Source organism: Hermetia illucens, chromosome 6, assembly GCF_905115235.1.
Source record: "Hermetia illucens chromosome 6, iHerIll2.2.curated.20191125, whole genome shotgun sequence".
In the NCBI taxonomy this organism is placed as follows: Eukaryota; Metazoa; Arthropoda; class Insecta; order Diptera; family Stratiomyidae; genus Hermetia; species Hermetia illucens.
In genome coordinates this window covers 6,953,545-6,978,563 of record NC_051854.1, presented here as the reverse complement: position 1 = coordinate 6,978,563, position 25,019 = coordinate 6,953,545, and the positions used below count along the sequence as shown (strand labels likewise).

At 43.1% G+C, this 25,019-nt stretch overlaps 1 protein-coding gene across 1 annotated transcript; it reads right to left on the bottom strand.

Annotated features, from left to right (window-relative positions):
* On the bottom strand, nucleotides 1–23,191 carry LOC119659050 (activin receptor type-2A). Its single transcript, XM_038066958.1, has 9 exons — nucleotides 22,261–23,191; nucleotides 21,892–22,053; nucleotides 9,029–9,208; nucleotides 8,834–8,973; nucleotides 8,588–8,773; nucleotides 8,192–8,522; nucleotides 7,925–8,130; nucleotides 7,767–7,859; nucleotides 1–2,136 (listed from the first exon to the last, which is right to left on the bottom strand). Exons 1-9 carry the CDS (start codon nucleotides 22,331–22,333, stop codon nucleotides 1,960–1,962), a joined length of 1,548 nt encoding a protein of 515 aa, XP_037922886.1. The 5' UTR covers nucleotides 22,334–23,191; the 3' UTR covers nucleotides 1–1,959.
* Between the last annotated feature and the right edge of the window lie 1,828 nt (nucleotides 23,192–25,019).

Genomic DNA, 25,019 nt, shown 5'->3' with positions numbered 1-25,019 from the left:
TTTTGTTTTTTCAATAGTTCATAATATATTTCAAATCTTCTCTGACCTATTCGTTACTTTCATAAATCAGGGGTAATTACACATATTTTTGTTTTTACTAATTTGTTTTTATACTTGTTCTATTTCTTGTTTTTGTATTCTATTTCTATATTTTTTTTTTCTCATTTGCTTTGCATTCGCTTCGAAGTTTTGGCACATATATATCAAAAAATATGCAATAAAGTCTTATCGTTTTCATCTCATATCGTCTAAGATCGTAAGAAAGTCGGTCGTGCATTGAATTGACCATAACTTTCCCTATTTCTTTGTTTAGTGGTTCCTAGTCTTATGTTAAACGTTACAATCTTAAGAGAGAGAAAAAATAAAGAAAAAAAAACATTACAATTAACATCTAACCACTACAACTAGATGACAATATATTGGGGGTGTATAAATTACTGATTACTGTATTATTTTCTCCTTTTCTGTTTTAATATTTTCCTATTCCTTACTCTCATCCTCGGTTCTTGTTTATCGTATTGCAGGTTATGTTAGTCTCTATTTAGCATATTCGCACTTAACTATCTAAAATTTTAGTTTTCACTCCTACTTTTCCGCTTGCACGTTCTTGTTTTTGAACGGAAAAACAAAAATTTCGTCTCTCGCTCAACAAATGGCAGTCATTAATTATCTCTAAAATATGTGTTATGTCCTACTATCTTCTAGTCAATGTTTTTAAAAATACGTTTAGCACTCCTAAAAATTACAACATTTTCTCCCTTAGTCTGGAAGAAAGTTAAATTAAAACGGAAGAATTATAAAAACATGAAATGCAAGTTGAACTGTCACGAGACTTTGGTAAAAATTCGATAACTCAACAAGTGAAGTTTTCAGTGACTTTCAACCGTCACAAACTTTCCATTTCGGCCAAATACAATTCCACTGTCTACTCATCAAGTTTTACTGCCCCCCGGGGGAGCGCGCGGAAGAAACCCTTATGTTATTTACGTCTTACGCTTATTTATAGTGGATCTATATACAAAAATATCGCTTTCGTAAATACAACAGTTTTAGTTACTCATAAAAAATATACTAACATATTTCGCTTCGATATGAAATTCTTGTGTCTATTTTCCTGTGTTTAAATGTAAATAGCGAACAAACAAACATATTACGCATATATTCAATAATAGAAAGTTTATACAGTAAACAAGATATTGAATAATTGTGGTTGAGAAAAATAAATCCTTCTTTTCTTTTTTTTGTTCAATTTCTTTAATACTCTTCACTCCCTCCATCTCCATAGACAATATAAAAACTTTCAATTTTCATCTTCTAATTTCCTTCATTCAACAACGGTATTTTGACACTAAGGCAAGTCTATTTGTTACTATTTTAAATATAAGTTGTTGTGTTGATCCGTTAATAAATAAATTATGTACTTTGTAAAATTAATCAGGTCCAGTAAAAATTGGCATTTGCATGATTTACTCCATTGTTGAGATTTTTGTTTGTTACTGAGAGAATCTACGAAATTCTATTTAATCAAGAATTGTATTTGGCCTCAGCAGTTTTTTCTGTTTTTTTTCGTGTCTTAAAAATGAGGTTTAGCAATGCAACCCAATAATTAACGATAGAACAGTCTGAAATTCCGGAAGATAACTGTCAAACACAAACAATCCTACCATCAAAATACACATGCGTCTTTTCGTCCTAAAACAAGACAATTGTTATCATTGTTATTTGTTCTTTATAATTCTATTCACTGTTAAAAATCATCAACATTTCTCAATAAACTTCAACCTTTTCACCACCCTACGAATCTCTTTAACATTTTCTGGTTACTTTTGCTTCCTGCACTATTCCTCCTAAATATATTCTGTTGTATTGATTTCTAGGTTCTCATTACCTTCCTGGTTTCTTCTACTTAAAAAAAAAGTCTGCACTGAAATTCTTTATATTCTTAAATCTTAAATCGTCCTATATACTATATGAGGAATCTTTAACTGGAGTATCCGTATTGGTTTCGATCAGAAGCGGTGTTGTGGGGTAGCGATTGTGCTGAGAAACGCGCTCCATCACGCATGACGATGACAATCTCGCTTCGGCATCATGATCCCAACATTCTTCCATTGTATCACATATTGCACTAAGACCCTGTTCAGGAAAAATCATATAATAATAATTTGTAAATCCTTGGCATTGTATTAAATCAGCAATCGTAATCTAAAGATAAATCGGAAACCGGAAGCTGGACGTTTCAGGTATGAAATGCTTTATAGTCTTCGTCTGTAAGGAATTCCATTTATAGTTCTTCTTCTTTAGCGTTTGTCCCATTTGTTAGCGCAGTCAACTGATCAGGATCGTGTTCGTCACTTTTCTCGGGCTCGCAATTATCCAACAGTAGATGCAACTCCATCTCAATTCCGAATAATCCCATTTCCGATACAGTTAGTCTTCATCCGAGGCGCAGTGTGATTGTCGACCACGTCCCAAAGTAATGTTACAAGGCCTGGCTGACTGCGGAAACGTGGAGGCGGATCGTAAGGAGCTGCAACTTCTGTTGATCGCTGCGAATCGAGATGAGCACCAAGAGCTGCAACTCCATTACCCAGGCAAAGTAAAAGAAGTGCCGCGGAATTATTTCTTGTAGCTCCCGCTGTCTCTGCAGAACTGCTATTCCCATTCATTCGTAAATCCTGGAAATCTGAGATCTTCCCCAACAAACGGGGGAAAGGAACGATCGTTAACATTCCAAAGAAAGACATAAGACTTGACTACAACACATGAAAAGATATTCGCGAATTTCCTGCTGTCGCGAAGATGATAGCTAAAATATCCCTAGAACTTATCAAATTTCCGCTCGCGATCCTCTTGTACCGACCACATTAACGACGACGTTCGAATCATTGTAGAGCAGCGTGCAGAGTTTAGATCTCCACTCCGCCTACTTTTCATCAATTTCGAGAAGGATTTCGACAGCATCAACAGCAATGCTTTACGCAGAAGTAGCATTCCGGAGAAACTAACAGCTAATATCATCATTCGATGTCTGGTAGTGAGTGCGTTTACACCAGCACTGAATTTTGTCAATCCCATTCACGGTTTTCCTTTTATTTAGTTCAGGTTTTAAGTTGAAGAATAATTTATGGAGTGAGGTAGATTAATCAGAAATATTAGTAAAAGTGTCAATAGTCGCTAGTGGTAGGAAACGGACCCGGGAGGAATCCTCGGTTCAAATTTTGATATAGGACAAATTAAAAATGCCCAAAAATGGACAAAGGGCGATCAAAGGGTAGTATAGGTGCCAGGGCGAAACGTGAATTGGTACCCACGATGAAACATAAAACCTGGGAAACGCCTGCTGAACCAACACCAACAGCTCTACCAAATCCTATTTCCACCTCCACATGGTGATCGCTTGGAGTTCTTTCTTCATGAAAAACTGCAGACGGAGAAGGATGGAGGTGAGTCTCTCGCGCCTAAAAACGGCACAAAATGCACCAACTGGTCCTCCAGGTTGGGAGTTGGGTAGGGCTCACAGCCCTAAACGGAAAACCGATGTTACGAAGCAACAACAAACAGGATGGACAACGGATTAACGATCCGACAACGGATTAACGATTTCCGCATTTTCTTATGGAACGTGCGCTCCCTGTACAAACCGAATGCTGCTGAGCAGCTAGCCGATTCCCCGTCCCAATATAAGGCTGAGGTAACAGCGTTGCAAGAGATGGATGGAAGCTTTGAAAATATAAGCGAAAGGCTATGCACTCTGCGTTTACGAGGCAAGTTTAGACATATGAGCCTCATAAAATTTCACGCTCCTACAGAGCAGACTGCAGAGTCAGAGAAGGATACCTTCTACGAGGCAGTTGAGCGGACCCTCGAACGCTGTCCCAAATATGATATAAAAATCATACTTGGAGATTTCAACAGTCAAGTAGCGACGGAACCCGTATTTAGGCGAGACGTTGGCTCCCATAACTTACATAGGGATACCAATAATAACGGGCGCATTATTCAATTAACAGTATCGCACGAAATGGTTGTTGGAAGTACCTGGTTTGCGCGGAAAGCGGTTCACAAACATACGTGGGCCTCTCCAGACGGGACCACTTTCAGCCAAATTGACCACGTGCTAATTGAACACCGCCACCTCTCAGTCTTGATGAATGTCAGAACATATGGGGGCCAATATAGACTCGGAAAACTATCTCGTTGGCATAGTCTTCCGAGCTCGAATTACGACACCACCTACAATCCCCTCCGAAAATCAGATGAGAGTGAATACTGAAGCCATTCACAAGACAGCCCTCCGTAACAACACCTATAAGGGCGAAATGGATGCCGCAATAACCATAGTCAACAGAGATCCTGGAGATGAAGCATCAACAAATAATCTTCACAAAGATACTTGGCCCCAGCCGCAAGAGAAGTCGGAACGGGTGGTTTGACGATGAATGCAAGCTAGCTACGGCACGGGAGAATGCTGCATGCCAAGTAATGTTGCATTCTCAAAGAACGCGAGCACGCGCAGACTTGTCACAAACTCCGTCGAACAGAGAAACGTCTTCATAGACGGAAAAAGGAAGCCTCGGAGAACCAACAAGTCTGTGAACGAGAGAAGTACAGGGAGCAACCGCAACAGGCGCATAAGTTTTACCAACAAGTCAGCAGGATGAAGCCTTATACACCTCGATGTTCATCCTGCCGAGACAAAGAGGGAAATTTGATTTCCGGCAGAATGGGCATATTGGAGCGATGAGTTGAGTATTTTGATGAACTGCTCAACAACCAAAATTATGGCGAGTTGGAGGTCCCGCCAACTGAAGACGACAGGCAAATGCTGCTACCACCAAGCATAGAAAAAACAGTCCGTGCAATTCATCAGCTTAAAAACCATAAGTCGCCTGGAGCCGATGGAACTACAGCCGAATTGGTTAAATATGGAGGCGACCAATTACATCAAGTGGTTCATCAACTGATGCTCAAAGTATGGGACAGCGAATCAATGCCCGACGACTGGCAACGAGGCATTATCTGTCTCATACATAAAAAGGGGGATATCACGCAGTGCAGCAATTATAGAGGTATCACCTTGCTGAGTACCATCTATAAGATATTCTTCGCTGTCTTGCCAGGCCGGATAGCCCCATACACTCAAAACATCATTGGCCCATACCAAAAAGGCTTCACTCCCGGCAAATCAGCAACAGATCAGATTTTCTCTGTGCGGCAAGCGATGGAAAAACTGTTGGAATATGGACACCAGTTGCACCATCTATTCATCGACTTTATGAAGATAGGAGAGTACAACTTTGAGACCGTTCAAAATTTCTCCTATCTAGGGTCGAAAATCACAATCGATAACAGCTATGACGATGAAATCCGTCCACGGTTGTTGGCAGCCAACAGAGCAGAGCCTATTTCAGCTTACAAAAACTGTTTCGCTCGAAACTTCTCACCATAGGGTCAAAGCTCTTACAAGACTATGATCGTGCCAGTCGTTATGTACTCCTCGGAGACTTGGGTTCTTAGCAAAAAAAACTGCGAACTCTTGGCCGTGTTCGAGAGAAGAATACTTCGAAGAATTTTATATGAGGATGGACGATTCCGTAGCCTACAAAACAACGAAATCTATGAGCGATACGACGACTGCTTGGTTGTGGATAAAATCTGGCTCAACATGATGATAATTTGCACCAAACTTTGCAGAATAATATATTCATAGTGATCTAGTCACATTAGCCCTGATCAAACTTTGGTATGCGAGCGCATACCAATTCGCTTCTTCCAGTTCTCTCTTAGGGAAAAATGGTAACCGATCATGGTTTTTTATCGTGATTTGAGCTCATTTATATTTTGTGGATTCATTATAGACGTTTGTGGGCAAACTGAACCGTCGGGCGCTTCAAAATCGCATTAGAGAGGAAGCAGAATTGGAGAGTGAAAGTTCAGGCCATGAAACTTCGAGTGAAAAAGTGGAAGACAACGACTATGAGCAAAATAAGCATTCAACTGATGAAAGTGCGGAAAATGATTCGTCGGTTATTGAACCATCAAGAAATTTTTGACTGCACATCCCGAACACCTTCAAAAGATTAAATAATCGAGTACACAAAACGACCCTTGGCCCTTGATATCGTTGGCGTAGACGTACTTCTTCTGAAGCTAGGAGGGACTCTCACTGTCCCATACGTTGCTACTCGTGGCCATATTTCATCGGAGAATGAAGTTATTGACAAAGCGCAGTCTGCAAAACCTAATCATCCATCTTCCATTGAACAATAAGCGCAGCCACAACGATCACAATGTCCGCACTACTCAATGCAAAAAATACGCCAGATTCATTTACACTCATCACAAATACACAATTTACCGCTCTTATGCTTCTCGCATACTTCAAACATAATTTTGTCATTTTTTTATAGATATTACTACCGATTTTGTGAGAGGAAGAGGCATGGATAGCTTCAGTCTGAATGACTGTACGCCACCGCAGTGTCTCACGGGGTAGGTGAACAAAGTGCAGCAACTTTGTAGTCTTGAAGATTACTCACTGAGGAAGCTATCACCACACTGGTAGGTTAGGTATAAAATGCAAATCCTAAAGTGAGGAGGAGGATCTTGAAATCCAATGCGGATAACTGGCGGGAGTTGTCTGACTTGGTGACTGAGACGGGCTCCCGTAATGGACACCACAGCGTCAAAACCACTAATCGTGGGGCGGTTCGACGTCTGGGCGCCACGGTGACCAGAATTATGCCTTCGTCACAATCTGTGGCGATCACTTAAGCAGGTTCGCGTAGATAGCCGATGAAGTGAACTGAGGAGATGAATACATTTGATTTACTTAGATGACATCAACTGTATGCTTATACTGATGACCACCTTACGAGGCTATTGCGGATATTCGGATGGAATTTAAATTAGACGAGTGTCGAATCCCAGCCATCCGCAAAGATCATCATAAGCCGCACACCTGGTGAACACCGAATTTGGGACCTCCACTTCTAAGCTCTGACCGAGGTAGACTTCTAAAAATACCTAGGAAATGCTTGAGCTGATCATCTGAAAGATGCTCTGCTGTCTATATTCCTATAGTAATAGTTCACTTTTTCCTCATTGTGACCAAATGTTTCAACCGATTACGGCGTATTTTTTAAGAAGTAACTATAATCTTAATTAAAAAGTCAAACTTAGCAATTTATTCGTTGGGGAGGATGTATTTATGTCTTACCGAAGTATCGGTTTTATAGAGGTATGCCTGCGCATATCATCGACATTTAAATATGTTGATTTTAACATTCGATAAGAGTGGAGGACAACTTTTGATTGATGTCCTACACCTCAGAGTTTCAAGTTATTATACACATTTCGCCAGCGTAACTGAATTGATGCTAGAATGGGTGTCACGGAACAGCAATCACGACAATCCCAACAGCAATTTCAAACCCTTCTGACCTCTTCAGAAAAGCCCAATTCCCTTTCAAAAAAATCATCATGAGCTTTGCAAAAGGAAATCATTAATCGTTCTTTTTCTATTATTAACTCTTCCGCTTTTCCGAGATGTTTTCTCTTTGTAGGCAGAATAGAACCTCATCGCCCATCGGGCCCTAGGTGTCATGTCTCCAATATGCTATCGATCTCATTAGCCATTAAAAATATTTTTAAAAAATTGCCTCTATGATGAAAACATCCACATCACTTCACGGGTTTCCGGAATCATCAGCGAATCAAATAAAACAATTTTTGGATAAATCAAACTAAAATCAAAGACTCACCGCATGCGTTCTCCATTTTTCATTGATTCTCGGTCGCAATTTCTTCATAACTACATTCTCTTGCATCTGTTCAAGGGTTGGATGAGGTCCCAACTGTAAACACACAAACAATCAAATTTACAAAAAAAAATCCCAAATCAAAATCTCCATCAACTCACCTCCGATTCAAATGGTAATGTGTATTCTGCAACTGATCCACCATGAGCGTCACATCTTGAAACCATTTCCCATAGTACTAAACCACAAGCATAAACATCGATTCTCAAAAATGCATCTCGTGTAAAATTAATAGCGCCCTCTAAAACTTCAGGTGCCATATAGCGTCTTGTCCCCACTTGACCATGCGTATCACCGCACGGTTTTCCTGTAAAGCATTAAAAACATCCTCGGTAAAGTCTGGAGCCCTAAAAAGGAGAGCCTCATACCTGGTTCGAAAATCATCGCTAAACCGAAATCAGCAATGCACGCCGTTAAGTCATCTTTCAATAAAACGTTTTTACTTTTGAAGTCACGATGTGCAATGGCTGGCTTTAGATCGTCACCTTTGGTCCCACCTCCGATCTCTTCGTGCAAATGCATCAAACCACGTGCCATCGACTCTGCAATTTTGCATAATTCCATCCAGGTGATTGTGTGGGATTTGAGATAGTCACAAAGCGATCCGTTGCTGTGATAAGCAGTAATGATCCAAAAGTCTTGCATGTGTTTTTCAGCACCGATGAATTCTAGTATGTTTGGATGTTTCAGTCGAGGAAGCTTGGGGAGAAGAAAGGTTCAGGTCAGTAGTTACATGGGCCGAACTTATGCTGTATTAAAATTACCTTATAGATATCCTGTTCCTTCTGCCAAGATTCCTTATCTTGCATGGGGAATATCTTCACAGCTACCTCCTCGGCTTTCATTTGACCCTGCCATACGGTTCCGAACCGACCGCGAGCCTTCTCCTGAATTAAATCAATTTGTCTCTTATCAAGACATGGAGATGAGCTATTTGGCTCTGGTTCGTGCTGCAATTTAACAACGATAAGTACATCGTCCCCAAAACGATCAGAATGAGAAAAACTTACCGATGACAGTGAGTCAAACCGTGAAGGCTTCCTTTGCTTCAGTATGTAGACAGCGCCAATTACTATTAATAAAATAACAATTCCAATTGCTAGAACAATGCCGATTATAGCCGCACTGTCCAGTGTGTTCTTTTGTGGCACTGCAAATGCAATAATTTGTAAATCGGTCATCATAGATTCTCCAAGGGATCTTACCCTCAATCTCGGTAGGCACCGTGGTCGTCGGTATCCACTTGTGTTGTGAATTGCATTGGAATCCCTTACAGCAACAAAAATTCAAATTATTCCGCTGCTCCACTGAATGGTCGATGCATTCATTCTGATCGCATGCAACATTGTTTGAAAAGCATCCTTTCATCTCGATTACCGTACTCCCTGCAACGACAAAGTGCCAAGACGGACACAATATCAGAATGTGATCGTTATAACAATTTAAAATAATCAAATCATGTGTACGTAAATTTGATACGACAGCCATGCTCTACGTGATTATTTTTAAACAATTTTATTGCTGTGATAAACATAGCGCGTTTTATATTTCTATTAAGTGCTCGCCCTGCAATGACTGGAGAGGGTGTCATGTGTTCTGCACCGGGGAATACTTTGTGTGCAACATCAACTATTATTTATTAGTTCATTGACCGGTTGTAATACAATAAAAATATGTAATCACATCGTTTGAAGAATGCAATTCGGGGGGTTGTAAAAAGCACTTATAGCTTTTGCTTGATGTAATGCCCAAGTTAACGATGATAATCGACGCATGCGGTCATGTAAATGCCAGTAATGATGGAGCTATGAGGGTAGTAAATTGAGTTATGCTTGTTTTTTACTGTTGAGTATGCTCCTCAATCGTAAGATGACACTCATTGGAGGGTCACGGCCGCAGATTTACGGTCTTAAATAATAAGAAAATATATTTCTGGGCATGATTCAAGAGAGAAGAAACGCGAATATAATTGTTATTGCCAATGACTTTTTCAGTTGAATTAGATTCAAGCATGAGGCGCATGTTATCAATGATATCGCGCGGGAAAGTTTTGCTGTTAATCTGATGAACAACAAAAACAATGAAATGTCAGCAGAAAGATCTTTAGTGGATATAGATTTAAGAAAACGAGATATACCTCCCAAAAAGAGCCTAACATGCCTACGCTAAGTAGAGGAAAGACAAGACCTTCCACACTATTTTCTTTCTGAATCTCATTTCTGATCCCCCCTTGGACCAGTTTGCTACCAAATTCTTGGAAACTTTCCACCTCACGAAAAGGAAGGGACCATTTATTCGACTATCAAAAATTCAGAAAGTGGTGACCGTAAAACTGATCACACGGGTGAGCTGGCACTCACTGGGATAAAATCGAAAACGGCCCTCAATCCAAGACATATACTCACATATTCTCACCCTTAAACCTGACTCCAAATATCTGGCTGTGATGGCGAATATTGACAGTACCATAAGCTCCTACAACGCGCCTAACACCCCTACTCAACACCACTGACGGTTCCTGGCGATGCGCCTTAGCTGACATCCATCCCTCTCCTAAAGACACCGAACCGTGATAAACAAAATCAAAACTTGTTTCTGGCAGGACCTAGTCGACAAGGTGAATAGGGGCAATTGGGAAATGCTTCTCACTTAATGCGGACCAGGTGGACGAGTAGGGGGGCTGACAACCCTACAGGGAAAACAACTTGTTACGAACCCACAACAGGAGCCTCGGACTGAACGGATAACACAACGACGAACCCGGCAACGACAAAGGAATAACGATTTGCGCATTTTCTCATGGAACGTGCGCTCCCTGTACAGAAATGAAGCTGCCAAGCAACTAGCCGATACCTTGTTCCAAAATAGGACTAATGTAACAGCGTTACAGGACAAGCGTTGGACAAGGACCGGTTTCCTGGAGAAGAACCACTACACCATATATTACAGTGGCCATCCAGAAAACCATGTGCTCGGAGTAGGTTTCTTAGTCAGCCAAAAAATGAAACCTGCTGTTATCGGCTTTGAAAACATAAGCGAAAAGCTATGCACTCTGCGCTTGCGAGGCAAGTTTAGAAATATAAGCCTCATTAACCTTCACGCCCCTACAGAGGAGACTGCAGAGTCAGAGAAGGATACCTTCTACGAGGCAGTAGAACGAAACCCTCGAAGCCTGTCCCAGCCAAGTAGGGAAGGAGCCCGTATTCAGGCGATCCGCTGGCTCCCATAGCTTACACGAAAATACAAATGATAGCGGACTGCGGATTATTCAATTAGCAGTGTCACACGAAATGGTTGTTGGAAGTACCTGGTTTGCGCGGAAAGCGGTCATTGGCCTCTCCAGACGGGGCCACTTTCAACCAAATTGACCACGTGTTGATTGAACACCTCTCAGCCTATGAATGTCAGAACATATAGTGGGGCCAATATGGACTCGGATCACTATCTCTTGGCATGGTGCTCCAAGATCGAACAACAACACCACCCAGAATCTCCTCTGACAATCAGGTGAGAGTTAACACTGCTGAAAATGGGTCCTTGAAATAATTGACCCATTTTTAACCCCGCCACTCGTCCCACTTACACCTAATGTCAAAACTAAGCACGAATCGGAACCCTTCATCTGATACCCCACAAAAATGTACACCCCCTTTCACATATGACGTGCATCGACCTGGATCAATATAATACGCTGTATTCGTCCGAGTTCAGAGTTCCAATAAGTATAACTGCTTGCGAGAAAACTACGTGTAAAGAGCAAAAAGAGAAACAGACAGACCGCCATCCCCCCAATGTATGCGTGGAAATTGAAAAATAGCGACAAGAAGCAGTAAATGCCTAGTGTTCAGAATGGCACTCAGAAATAAGTTCAAATGAAAATTGCATAACTAGATCTCAATTACTGCCAGGCAGTCCAAGACCTTTCCCAGATCGTATTCCAAAACAATGTCGATATAGCTATCGTGTCCGAATAATACAAAAATCTGCATAGTGAAGTATGGATAGCAGGCCAAAGGGAGAAGACCACACCTTCATCAACGAAACCCTACCCTAATCAAAGACTTGCAGTGGTATGTCAGCGAAAAATACACAGGATGCGATGATCAGGCTATCATCTTTCAAAAATCGCATAGGAATACCAACAAATTTTACCTGGAAATGTTCAAGGAGGTAATTCGGGAAACACCCAAGAAAAAATGGCACAGGCTTTGTTCGTGCTGGAGTCGATGAAGGCTTGGATCAAAAAGGAGTTGAAAACTGACAGGAAGAATTCCAAAGAAAACAAAAAAGGGAGAGAATCACAAAGAGCCGTAATTAAGAGCTGATCCAACCCCGCGGTACAATGGTTTAGAACAATCCCGTGGGGAGAGTGGAAGGAGAAGGAGGTGGTTTTAGTGAGTAAAAGTCCCACATAGGAACCAACAGTAAGTGTTGAACCTTTCCACCTTCCAACGATTAAAAACAAGACAGACAGGTTTTAATTTTCACAAAACTTTAAAGTCGAGTTCAGTTTTTCCACTTCTACTTCCATATTTTCCTTGTTCTCCCTCCTCTTGGCATTCTGTCGTCTCGTATTCGTAGTAGTCGCACCCTCTATTCCTCTTCCCCTCCTTCCACTTCTACACCCCCCTCAAGGCCTTTTTCCGCCATTTGCTTCGTTTTCTCCTCACCTCTTTTGGTGTCCTACTATTCTCCACTCCTCACATATTGTCCCTCCATTCTCACTTCTCCTTTCCTATTGCTCTTTCCCTTTTCGATCCTACTGTCGTTTTTTACTGTGTTTTTGCCTCCTGCTTTCCTATTCCCCTCTTCCTCTCTCCGTCTCCTCCACTCTTCTCCTACTGTCCTCTTCATCGTCTTGTTCCTTCCTCTCTTTTCTCTCCAGGTTCTCCTAACCCGGCCGTTTATTTTCTTTTCTTTACCTTCTTTCATAACATCTTCCTCACCCTTTATATATTACACCCCTCTTCCTATCTTCGTTTCGGCACCTATACTATGCACATCTCTTTCTTCTCCTCTGCGTTCTGATAAGTTCGCTTTCAGAAAGACAAGTTTCAAGTTACTACTTCAATACATGGGTCTCATTGGACCTGATTTTATTTTTCTGGTACACAAGTATTACGGTGCAATGACTGAGTTGGTTTAGTGTCAGCCTGTCGATCTCGTTACACAGGGCTGAAATCTAACTTGCCTTATATGTTCATATGCATGGTTGTTCGTCGACCGAATCACGAAAGCCTGTGGACCGAATCAATACCAAATGACCGAGAAAACTCCACGTGATGACACCACCATACGCTGTATTCACACTGACTTTCTGGTCGTGGAGTAATATGCGAATATTCCAAGACCTTGGGCAATCAAACCCGAGTCTACACGAAACCTCATCTAAATTAGCCATGAAGCCTCACCAGAGATTATCTGATACCATGGAAACTGTGATAGCCCTCTGAATTCATATCATGTCTGCGGTTGGCACCCTAGTGGGAGTTACATGAGGGTTGTGGTTACGTCTACATTGCGGACAGAGACCTTCGGCCCTTAAGCGTGGAGATGGGGCAAACAACACGGGAGCCGTACTCGTTAGTTCGGGAGAGATTTCGGTATGTCTTGCATGCACCGGTATTAATTCTGAGCCATGCACTCAGTATAGACTGGTACCGTTTTTGCTTGTCAGAGCGGGGATCTAGTTGTGGTCACTAACTCAATCCGAGTCTTAAGAAGACCGTGGGGTTAGACCTAAACGGCAGGAAGTCACGTTAAGCCACCCGGACGTAATTGTCACGCTGACGTAGACAAATTTAAATCTCTATCTGGGCTTATAGAGAATTAGGTGTGATGATAATGAAGCTACTGTAGCCAACATAGCGACGAAATCTCTGAGCAATACCATGTCCGTCTGGTTGTGGATAAAATCCGGCTCAACAGGTTGTGGTGGGCGGATCACTATTCCGTATGGATGAGGATGATCCAGCCCGGAAAGTCTATAAGGGCGATATCTATGATAGAAAAGGAAGATGAGGCAGACTCTGCCTGAGATGGAACGGTGGCGTAGGTCAGGACGCCAGACAGCTTTTAGGGATATCGAATTAGTGGACCTCGGCGCAAAACCGTGGTGTCTGGAGGTCCTTATTAAGGCAGACCAAGACCGGATACCGGTTGTTGCGATGATGATTCATTCCCCAGAACGCTCGTTTCTCCAACTTGAACTAGGATTCCAACGATTTAAACTGGACCTTCTAGGCTCTATGTTGCTCAGCTCTGAGAGCTATGTAGCAGAGTGCAGAGCACCGGAATCTCTGGGTTCACTTGGACAGCCAAACTCAACGGTTTCCGGTACTGACCCACTAGGAGGCCTAATAAAATCCAGGGCTATCAAAGCTCCTCCCATTGCAGACGATTTTCAAAAAACAAATTGACTTCCCTCAAGGTTCCATAACGTAATTTTCCTACTTATTCGCAGCAAATTGATGTGATTTATATTACTTTTTTCGATACGCATATTATTTGCATTTGAATCATCGGCAATGGTTTATTCCAAGTGATAAGACCGGTGAATTATTGCAAATGAAATCACTTAATTCACTTTCCTTGACAAAGTTCACAGTAAACATTGTATGCATATACTTTAAGCCGAGTCGAATTTTAGACTTGCTCACCTTACTGATAGGGAGATTCCGTGTAAATTCGATGAATGATTTGCTATCGCTCTGCGTTTTTATCACTAGTCGGGGTGACAACACAACGCAGAGGATTTGATCTTATTTTTTTCTAATGTGGCCTTCCATGACTCAAAAGATACATTCCTGCAGAATGCCCTCATTCTTGTTTACTTAAAACTCAAGGGATTAGTAACCATTATTTGAAGAGTCATAAGCTGATAAAGCGATATCAAAGTGGCAAGAACGACCTACTCACCAATGACCCCCTTAAACAATTTGAAGAACTTATAAAGGCTCGGATTGATGAAAATATCCAACAGTATCTCCTTTCAACTAGCTACCATCCAAATCCTACTTTTATCTTCTGAAATGTAAACCAATTCGCATATCAAGTTCATGAATTCCATTTCCCAGGGCCTTGTATACTTCTTGGACCTTCTTGGCTCCATATCAAACGACCCCCATAGCTCTAAGCAAATGACACACTTCACACTTTGAGAAAACAACTATCAAAGCAAATTCTTAACTCGCTCCCCGGGCCGTAATCTTCATAAATATTTAGATATTTTAAGCATTCATATTTAAGCCGTGATTGTTGTATTTTTATCTACCGAATGACTGGCGCCAGTGGGGAATTGATAAACCGGTTATTTTTATACGATCACGGTTATGTCTTGAAGATGAGGAAGAAGGCACAAGTGAAAGAAATCATTGTGCAGCAAGAGATAAGTTCTTGGTATCTTTTATCGATTTCAGGTTGTTATGGGGGATCTCTGATGGCGTTATGAAAACTGTTTTCAATCGTCAGGGGTTCTAAGGGTATGCACTGCTCAAGAAGTATTTGAATTTTAAACTAGATTATGTTAACTGAGTAAAGGATTCACCACAAACGTCCTCAAGGGAAAGGGTGGACTCAACTCATTGGAGCAGGAATATCCGAAAATAAACGACCTAACACTTAGGGCGCCAATTCAAATTATAAATATCTAAATATAATAATGGCTCCACTGATATCTCAACTATCGTGAATGTTGTTTCTATCAACGAAAGGGGCGTTTGAAGAAAAAATATGTAAACACGTCACAATGGTATTTTCCATGATAGATTGCTCTGGAATACATAAGTTTTTTTCTGATTAATTGCGTTGATTCGATATAAGATTAACGTAATCCTAATACTAGTTGAAAAGTGCTAGCACATTTTATAAAGCAAGAGAAATCACGAACAATTTTTAGACCAGGATGGGGAAAAACTGGACAAAGGGTTATTGCCGAAGTAATACAAAGCAGGGACTTGTCAGTGAAGACATTCAGAGTAGATCGGTATCGGTAAGATTATGTTCAAATAAAGAAGATACTTTTCTAGGATGGTAGGTCAGACTGCTCCCCATCTCTCAGGCAGCCCATTCACTTTCAAAGAACAATCGATTTTTTATTCAGTATTTCGGCGACGAACAATCGCGGTTCTGCCGTTTACCCTGTCAAATCATATGCCCTCCAATATATAATATCATCGTACCCGTCCCAGTTAACCCGTTGGGGAGTGCCATCCCCATGTACTCGAAGAGGGCAATCGAACCCGAGTCTGCAAGGTACTCATCTGAAATAGCTCTTGCATGAAGCCTCACTGGAGGTTATCAGGTACCATTGGAACTAGGATGGTCCTCTGAGACCAAATGTTCCAGGAGAATTCCTGGGGGATGTGCTCTCGTCCCGGTTAATTGCAGTTGATACCCTTGTGAGAGTTTCATGGTGATTGTGCCCATATTGCGGCCAGATCTCCTCGGAGCTTCCGCGTGGAGGTGCGTTGTACAAAGCGGGCGCCGTACCTCTTAGCTGCAGCAGAAGCTAGATAGGTCCTACATCCACTGGTATAAATTTTGAGTCTGCACCCAGTATAAAACAGTACCGCTGTGGCAGTCATGGCAGAGCTCTGATTGTGGTCTCCAAATCAATCCATGTCCCAAGAAGACCGTTGGATTATGTCTACATGACAACAGGTACTCACGCTAAACCACCAAGACTTTTAGACGATCAGCAACACACGACTTGTGGATGATATCAGCCGTAAATCGCCCCCAAAGCAACATTAAATTAATCGTCAATCATCTAGCTGACCGGTAATCCTTCAGAAAGTTTAGATACAACCGAAACGAACAGCCTATCCCTGAAGAAGTGTTATCATCGACGCTATTTAACTTACATATATTAGAGCTCCCTAAATGACTACTTCCTACTTACTCCCCCAGCCCCCCTTTGTTTCGCTTGCCGTAACGAAAGAGAGATCTTCTGGGGATTTAGAAGAGGAACTTAAACTTCTGGGGATTTAGAAGAGGAACTTAAAACCTGGGTATTCCAAATTTTCTGATGGAAAATCTACAAGAGCACAAACTCAGATTCTCCAATCCACTCCTTTTTGGACGAACCGAATCAACCCTTGCTATCATCCTCATCATCGTAGACACCAACGGGCGCCAACAACTGAATGAAACATACTGGATGTGGGTGTCAGTAAATCCACCTTCGCTGGCAATAAAGATACAGAATGGATCCGCAAGGTTCTAGCTCCATGGAATTCCTGTCAATAGGTAAACATTTTTGCGAAAGAACAAGAAACGACGTACTCTAAGCGGCTTTCTTATTGCCCCTTAGAAAGAAGTACATACAAACCGCTAGCAAAGTCCAAGACGACTATGACGATAACATCGGCGCTACAGAAAAAGAGAAGGGGAAACCATGGTCGCAGGCCATTCTAACCAAGCCGATCGAAGGGAAATTTTGCGCAGAATTTCTTCGGGAAGTCAAAAACAACACTAAACCAGAAGACGCTGGCGTAGATGTTAAATCTATCCGGCGGACTCGAGCCGGCAATATACTTGTCGAGCTTGTGTCGAAGATCGTTCTGCGAGACAATCCAAAGCATTCAAGGCACGAAAGCAATGGTTTCCAGCCTAGAATCCATTTGCACCCTTGAAGTAAGAGATCTGAATTGTCTTACAAAGCAGAAGAAGTGAGGAAGCGATAAAAACGGATTACCGAGATGTAAGCAACCTTCAAGTGGGAGTTACGTCTGTCAATTCCAGAGGACAAAAATTGGTCATTGTTACTGTCCCTAAGAAAATAAGAAGCCAACTCCGTCATTGCAGGAAAAGATCGAGTGGATCATTTGCAGAAGTCTAGTCGAAGGAGACTTTAACGCCAGAGCCCTCGAATGGGGCATGCCTCAATCAGATTCTCGAGGCACACAGATTTTAAGGATGGGCGCCAGGACAAGACTTATTGTCCTAAAAATCGATAGCACTCCGAGATTCCGACGCCCTGGCTGCGAGGACCCTATCCCTGACGTAAACTTTGCTACGCAGTCCTTAATGTGAACGGTCCAACGATGGAAGGTACCGAAAGATTTCACGGTCAATGATCATTAGTATATTTCCTTCGAAGTGACTAACGGCTCCTCCCAATGTTCTGACGTCCGACAAGCACCTACCGAGTGGAACGTTGGAAAATGTGTCGAAGCTCTCTCAAGAGGATTAAATCAGCGATAAGACGCCGCTACAGACAGAAAAACTGTGACTGAATCGCTAGTTCATTCAACAATTGACCTTGTAGCTTGTAATGAATCCACTCCCAAAAGGAAATTGCGTCTCGAGAAATTACCTGTGCACTGGTGGACGGCTGAAATTACAAGCCCGTCAAGGGACTGCACCAGACTTCGGCGGATTGCTCACTATGCAAGAGGTCAAAACGAGGTAACGCTTAGATCCGCATTTTAACGGTTCCAAAGTATGGACTAACTTTCTCAGTAAAGAGATGTGGCGCAAACGCCTAGGGCAAGTACAAAGACGAGGGGCTCTGCGATTTGTGCCCGCCTACCATACCGTCCCGGAACCAGCAGTAATGGTGATAGCAGAAGTTATTCCGATCGCTCTCCTTACTCCGAGCGCAGATTAATATACCTCAGAAAACGAGAAGGAAATAAAAAAACTGTCGCTTGTGAAGAGACAGTCCGTACTCTCTAGACATGTCAGCAATCTTGGGAGAGAGATTCGAGGTGTAAATGAACCGCACATCTCATTAAAGACATGCGGCCATGGTTCAATCGTAAACGCGGTGAGGTTGACTGATACCTAATCCAGCTGCTCAGCGGACCTGGATATTTTTAATCTTACCTGCACACAATCGAGAAATTATGGCCACCAGATTGCATTTATTGCAAGGATGTGGTGGATGCCTGCCTTTTTCTTCTGCAGAAGATGGGGCGCCAGCGCCATCATCTGTCGATGAATGAGTATCTTGCGTCCCCGGACACCGTAATTACGGCTATGCTGCAAAGCGAAGACACGTGGAGTGGAGTGGCACGTTACACTCAAGGTATCCCTAAGGCGAAGAAAAGAGACTTGGATAGGAGATATGACAGGGTAGCTGGGGTTCCCTGAACCACTGGGTTTTGGTCCTATATCGAATAGGTCTAGCCTTAGAGAATGTGTATTTTAGCAAGCACTTTTTGCGTAAATTCATTTCACCTCCCTTCCCCCAAAAAAAATGTAACAAAATGATAAACAGTTAATTATGCAACTTCCATCTTCTCTCTTCAGTTACAGTCAATGAATGTGCATTTATGCCCGTCGGAATGACACTGGCTAGAACACGCTTTACATGATCCGCAACCTACAGATCAAGATGCACCGGAGGCAACCGGTCATAAGATGCTAGCGCAGTTCGATCCGAAGGTAGAACTCATCAGCGAATAGTATCGGAACAAGAACCCAGCTTCATGGCATCTCAACTTATCAGGTACCGCCACTATCTGAGATCGTGATGCCCTGGAGGACGCTATCTTGGACACGAGTGGACCGTTGCTGATTGGGGATCAATAAGGCATGCCTCACCCAGACTCCAAAGAGAAACGGATGGTCGAAATGGCAGTAAGAACAAAACTCGTGGTTTTAAACATTGGATCCCCGCCAAAGTTCCGGCACCGAGGCTACGAAGGAAGCCTTCTCAACGTAATCTTCGCGCCGGAACCACTAATGTGGCTGGTGCACGAGTAACGAGTTCTGGAAGACATCTAGGCAAGTAACTATTAATACATTGCGTTCGAAATTGTTGATGCTTGCTTGACATGCCATGGGAAAGGTAATCAGGAGTAAACTGGATAAAGTGACACGTGCTACCGAGGACATGCCCAAGGCAGTTCGTTTTTAGAGCAGGAGGATCCAAAGTGGATGGAGTGTGATACGGTCCATCGAGCTGAGGTACAATGTCCGGCCCGATCTCGACAGGTAGTGCTGGATTATCCGAGTAGTCTTTTTTTTTTTTTTTTTTTTTTTAAATAAAAAATATGAACTTGTAAATTCAATTAGATTCGCTATTCAGACTCCCAGTGAGAACTCACCGAGAACTTCACCCATCGAATATGCCTCATCAGAAGAGGCTGCTGTTCACCCGCCAACAGGTGTACTTCGTAGCTCCATAGCTCTTCCAGTAGCAGCTAGCCCATCTTCAGCACGCTATCCTTCCGCGGCACTGCACCAGACATCAGCCGCCTTCATTCCGAGCTCCTCTTCTACGCACTGGTGTCCCTGCTGCCAGTCGCATCACCGCCTAAGCTGCTTTTTGTGATTTTCCTATTCTGCTTCTTCTGATGAAGTTCTTAATTACATCAGAAGTAAAGCTGGTTTATCTCCGTCGCCTCTTTCGTGCGTAATACTGACGAAGGATAGCTCCTCCGACCGCGTAATTGTATCCTTCAAAGTGAAGTATCCAAATGATTTCTTCTTCTTGCTCTCCTGGCCTAATATTCCCCCCTTCCAAATGAAGCAAGCTGCGAGAAAAAAGTTTCTATCCACCGGAAACCGTAGAAACTGACCATTTTACCGCTCGGCGAACTACAGTTAAATCGCTGATAGTTAAATCTAGGAAGGATTATCTGGACAGTTGAAGTCGAATTGGCGTTTGGTATATTGAAGGTCCTCAACTATCCTGTGATTTACCTCGCAACTACTTCTCGTCGGTGCATAATTTCTCTCTCTCTTCTTCCTCTCTCCTCCTTCTGAGAACAGTTTCCTCCGAATCTCCTGCGTCGATCCACTGCTACCAATCTTCTGGCCCTCACCAACTTTGTGGCCAAATGCATCAACTCTCGGCAGGAAAAGCCCACGTCATTTACACGAACTTTTCTAAGGACTTCAATTCCGTTAACCACGAGATACTATTAACCAAACTCGTCGCTCTCAACTTTCCTCCATTACCTATTACATATGTTGCCTTCTGCCTCTCCTTCTGATCCTGTAGCGTTTCCTCTGATGGTTGCACCTCTAGTCCTTTTTCCCCCTCCTCTGGTGTGCCACAGGGATCCATTCTAGGATCTCTTTTATTTTTATTCTTTATTAACGGTCTTGCCTCGTTCCCCACTCTGCTCTCCAGCAGGCAAAGCTGGATACTTTGATCCATGGGTGCACACTTAACATATTGGCTCTTAAAACCTCTCCCACCCCTTTCTTCTACTCTCTTGGTGGTTGCTCTCTGTCTTTTCTGACTCTATCCTCGACCTAGGCATAACCTACGACGATAAACTCCGTTTTGCCAGCCACTACTTCAATACAACCAACTATGCTTCCAAAATATCAGGTTTCATGCTACCTTCCTGCACGGATTTCACCTCGGTCCAACCCTCCAAAATGCTTTTTAACTCCCTCGTGGGAAGCATCCTTGAGTATTCCTCCGTGATTTGGTCCCCTTCCGTGATTGTGATTGTCTTGCCCTAGAGGAGATACAGCGCAAATTCACCCGCTCGCTCTTCTTTAAAATGAATCTCCCCCGTGTGGACTATCCCGCCGGCCTCCCTACCTTTCGTCTCCCTTACCTCCGACAACGTAGAATCTTCTTCGATCTTTGCACCCCCTTCAAACTCTCTATGGGTACTGGGAAGTACTGGGATTTCAAAGTCTCCGTTCATCTCTTTAACGAGGGTGAAATGCTGTCCCATTTCGGAAAAGGAGAGGCTGAGATAGTGGGTAATTGTCAGAATTCAAAGTTTGCAGTAAGGACCAACCAAGGGTTGAGAATGAGTTTCAGAACATGTTGGAGTGGATTGAAAAGCAAAACAAAATATATCCCAACGAGTCCATCCTGCGAACGGCCGTATATTGCCCAATACTGGAAAGTGGGTTAGGGGAGCTTAGCCTAACCATGTAAGCGAATTGGACTGAAACTTGACGCAAAATCGATACATTGAAGTTGGTTAGTTCCTTTGGTAACTTCAGTATAAACGTTTGGCGAATTCAGGCGAACTGAGCAACTAAACTGTTTACGGTGAGCACTCAGTCCAGGATAACTGGACTCCACTAAACCGTTCCATGTCCCCCAAACACTACAATCATACAAGGGACCAAGAGCACTACATACCTGTTGAATTTGACCACAGCACAAAGCAATTGCTCGGCTTGTCCGAATCACTTTCACATTTCACCATGGTGACATTGCACTGTCCCTCCGTCTTGCACTTCTGCAGGCTGTACGACTCGCACTCCACCGGTTGCGTCTTCACCACTGCACCGCTGCTCGATCCTTTACCGAGAAATAGAACAAAACCATTTCAATCGACACCCGTACACCACGGAAAACCTCCAAAGCATTCCCCGTTCCGGGAATCCAGCACAGGCGAAGAGTTGAAGGCAAACGCGTGCAGGAAGGCCTGCAGCAGCAGCCGCCGCTCGCTTGCCCCCAAAACTCTCCGTCTGTGTTTATAATTAAACGCAAACTCGTAAAATTTACCAAGCAACATCAGCAGCACCGTCGCGGGCGCAACAACATAAATCAAAAACACTCGCGACCGAAGCGATCCCATGTTGGGGCTGTTTTTGGGGATTAGCCGATCGCACCGAGCAACAAATCTGGGCGGCTGGCTTGACGCCGAGCCCGCGCCCCGCACCGATTCCGCCCTAGACGCGACGTGAGATTCCAAGACGGGAATCCGCTGATATATAAATACCAAAGACGTCAGGAAGGCGAGTGCAGACCGTAAACCAAACAATGAAGAACGCGAAAGAAAAACAGAACACGCGGAGAGCCCGAAAACGGTATTCGGACGGTGGAAGCTAGCAAGCTCGCTGACGCTAGCCTGGCCGGTGGATTGCTCCAAGTCCACAGCGCCCGAACGGCTCCTGGACTGTTGCACTCCCGCTTTCTGGCCACCAAACACTGCACCGAAACCAGCAATCAAAGGAGCCCGCACCGTCCCGATCGCACGCTGACCGTATGCACTCGCGGTTGCAATTGCTGCCGCACGTCTGCACTCACTATTTATTTACAAACAACGAACTAGCGCAAAAAGCGATGAATGAACTTTTCTCGGATTTTACTACGCTGTCGCTGCAATACCGCGACATATCTTTCACAAACAACGGACTAAATTGAGCGAAGCCGCCGTCGCCATAGTCGCCGCCACTGCCGCCGTCATTACCGTCGCATTCATTCACAAACGCACTTCCCAAAAGATGCAATTTTCAGGGAAATCGCCGCTCGCGTATGGATTATGGGCACCTCCGCGCTATCGCGACAACCTAACAAACGTTTATCGGCCAATTTCGGTTGAATTGGATGCGGAACTTTTGGGAAAATTGCAAAGATTTCTTGGAAAGTAACGCAAGCCACCGAACGACGAACTAGTAAAATTTGACACTTGGACTCTCTCTAGACTTGACAGCAGACATTTTGGTTCATGAATCGGTGGAGAGAGTACGCGCGGTGGGAGAGTTGCCAGAGTGTTGGGGAAGCAATTTACGATGCTATAAATACGCAAAACAGATGATTGTCGATGGTTGCTAGCTTGGCTAGATGTCTATGATATATAAGGGAATTTTCGGGAATTGGGAATATAAAAATTATGGTTCAAATGGGATCATTTATTCGCAGAAAGCTAAATATTCGCAAGGGGCAAGTAGATGAGCCGCAAATATTTTCAAACTTACGAAATTTTAGAAAAAAATGGAAACTCACTCTATCCTAGAGCTGTGATCCTTATGCAAAGGATCTGGAAGTGAACAAACAGCAAATTCACGCGTAAACGGGGCATTCTGTATTGTAATTTGCACCCTTTTAGTACTTGTACCGAAAACCAAGTGAAATAAATTTATTTATTTATTTAATGAGGATAATACACAGAAACAAATTCCTTATTAGATATTGTCCTCAGAGGGAGGAGCAAGTGAATGGCTTGTTTTTCGCTTAAAACTAGAAAAGAGAATAGAGTCGAAGGACCCAAGCTGTAGGGCATTGTTGAACCGGCATAGCCTCGAGATCGGAGAATGGAAGTAAATCTCGAGCTCCGCGAAGGGTACATCAAAAATGTCCACACTACGTGTGTTATGAGACAAGGCGATACGGAAAGTAATATCCGAGTTGGCGGAGCAGCCCATCAGACAACTGCAGAGTTTGAAAAGAGTACACATATCAAGGATGACGGGGATTGAGGGTACAAAATCGTGACGGATAATCAATCCATGGAAGCTTCTTCTTATAAAAGAGGGTCCTGGTAAATTTGCGTTGTACAGCTTCAAGGGCGCGGCAGTCCCGAATGCGGAAGGGGAACCAGACTACACAGCAATATTGAACGATATTTCTGACAAGGGAATTGAAGAGTGTTAAGAAGGGCTGAATTGAGGTAAAGTCGGAGGAGGAAAGTAGGATAAAACCAGACATTTTGGAAGCTCTATTGATGATGTCAACGAAGTGGGAATTGAAACGAAGTTTGTCGTCGAACATTACACCCAGGTCTTTGAAGGAGGTCAGTAGTGAAATTAGTTGTCCACTGAGAGAATAGGAAAAGGATATTGGCATTTGTTGACATTCAGTGTTAACTTGTTGACCGAACTCCAACGGACTTAATTGTCAAGGTTGGACTGTAAGAGAACACAGTCCAGGGGAGACGAGACAGAGGCAAATAATTTAAGGTCATCTACATAAAGCAAATACGGGCAGGTGAGGATGGAGGCGAGGTCATTGATAAAAAACAGGAAGAGTAGCGAGCCAAGTATATTGCCTTGAGGAACACCAGAGGATGGAGAGACTGAACGAGATGAGTAACCATGAAAAGAAACCTTGCAGGAGCGGTATGAGAGATAGGAGGAAAGCCAGGAGATGACTGAGGGAGGGAAGTTTAATAATGAAAATTTAGAGAAGAGAATGTTATGCTCAATGGTATCAAAGGCTTTCTAGAAATCGGTATAAATAGCATATACCTCCTATCGTGAATTCAAGCATTTAGCAACAAAGTTGGTAAAGACCAAAAGGTGTGAAGCCGTTGATCTATGTTTCACGAAACCATTCTGCTCTTTGACAATGAGGTGGCCGAAGTGCGCGGTCAACCAATCGTTGACGTAACTTTTCAGGATTTTGGAGCAAGAGGAAAGAAGAGAAATGGGGCGGTAGTTCACAGCAAGAGAAGGGTCTCCGCTCCTGAAGATAGGGATGATAAGGACCTCGTTCCAGAGACGGGGAAAATAGCATTCATCTAGGCTTTTCTTGTAGATTAT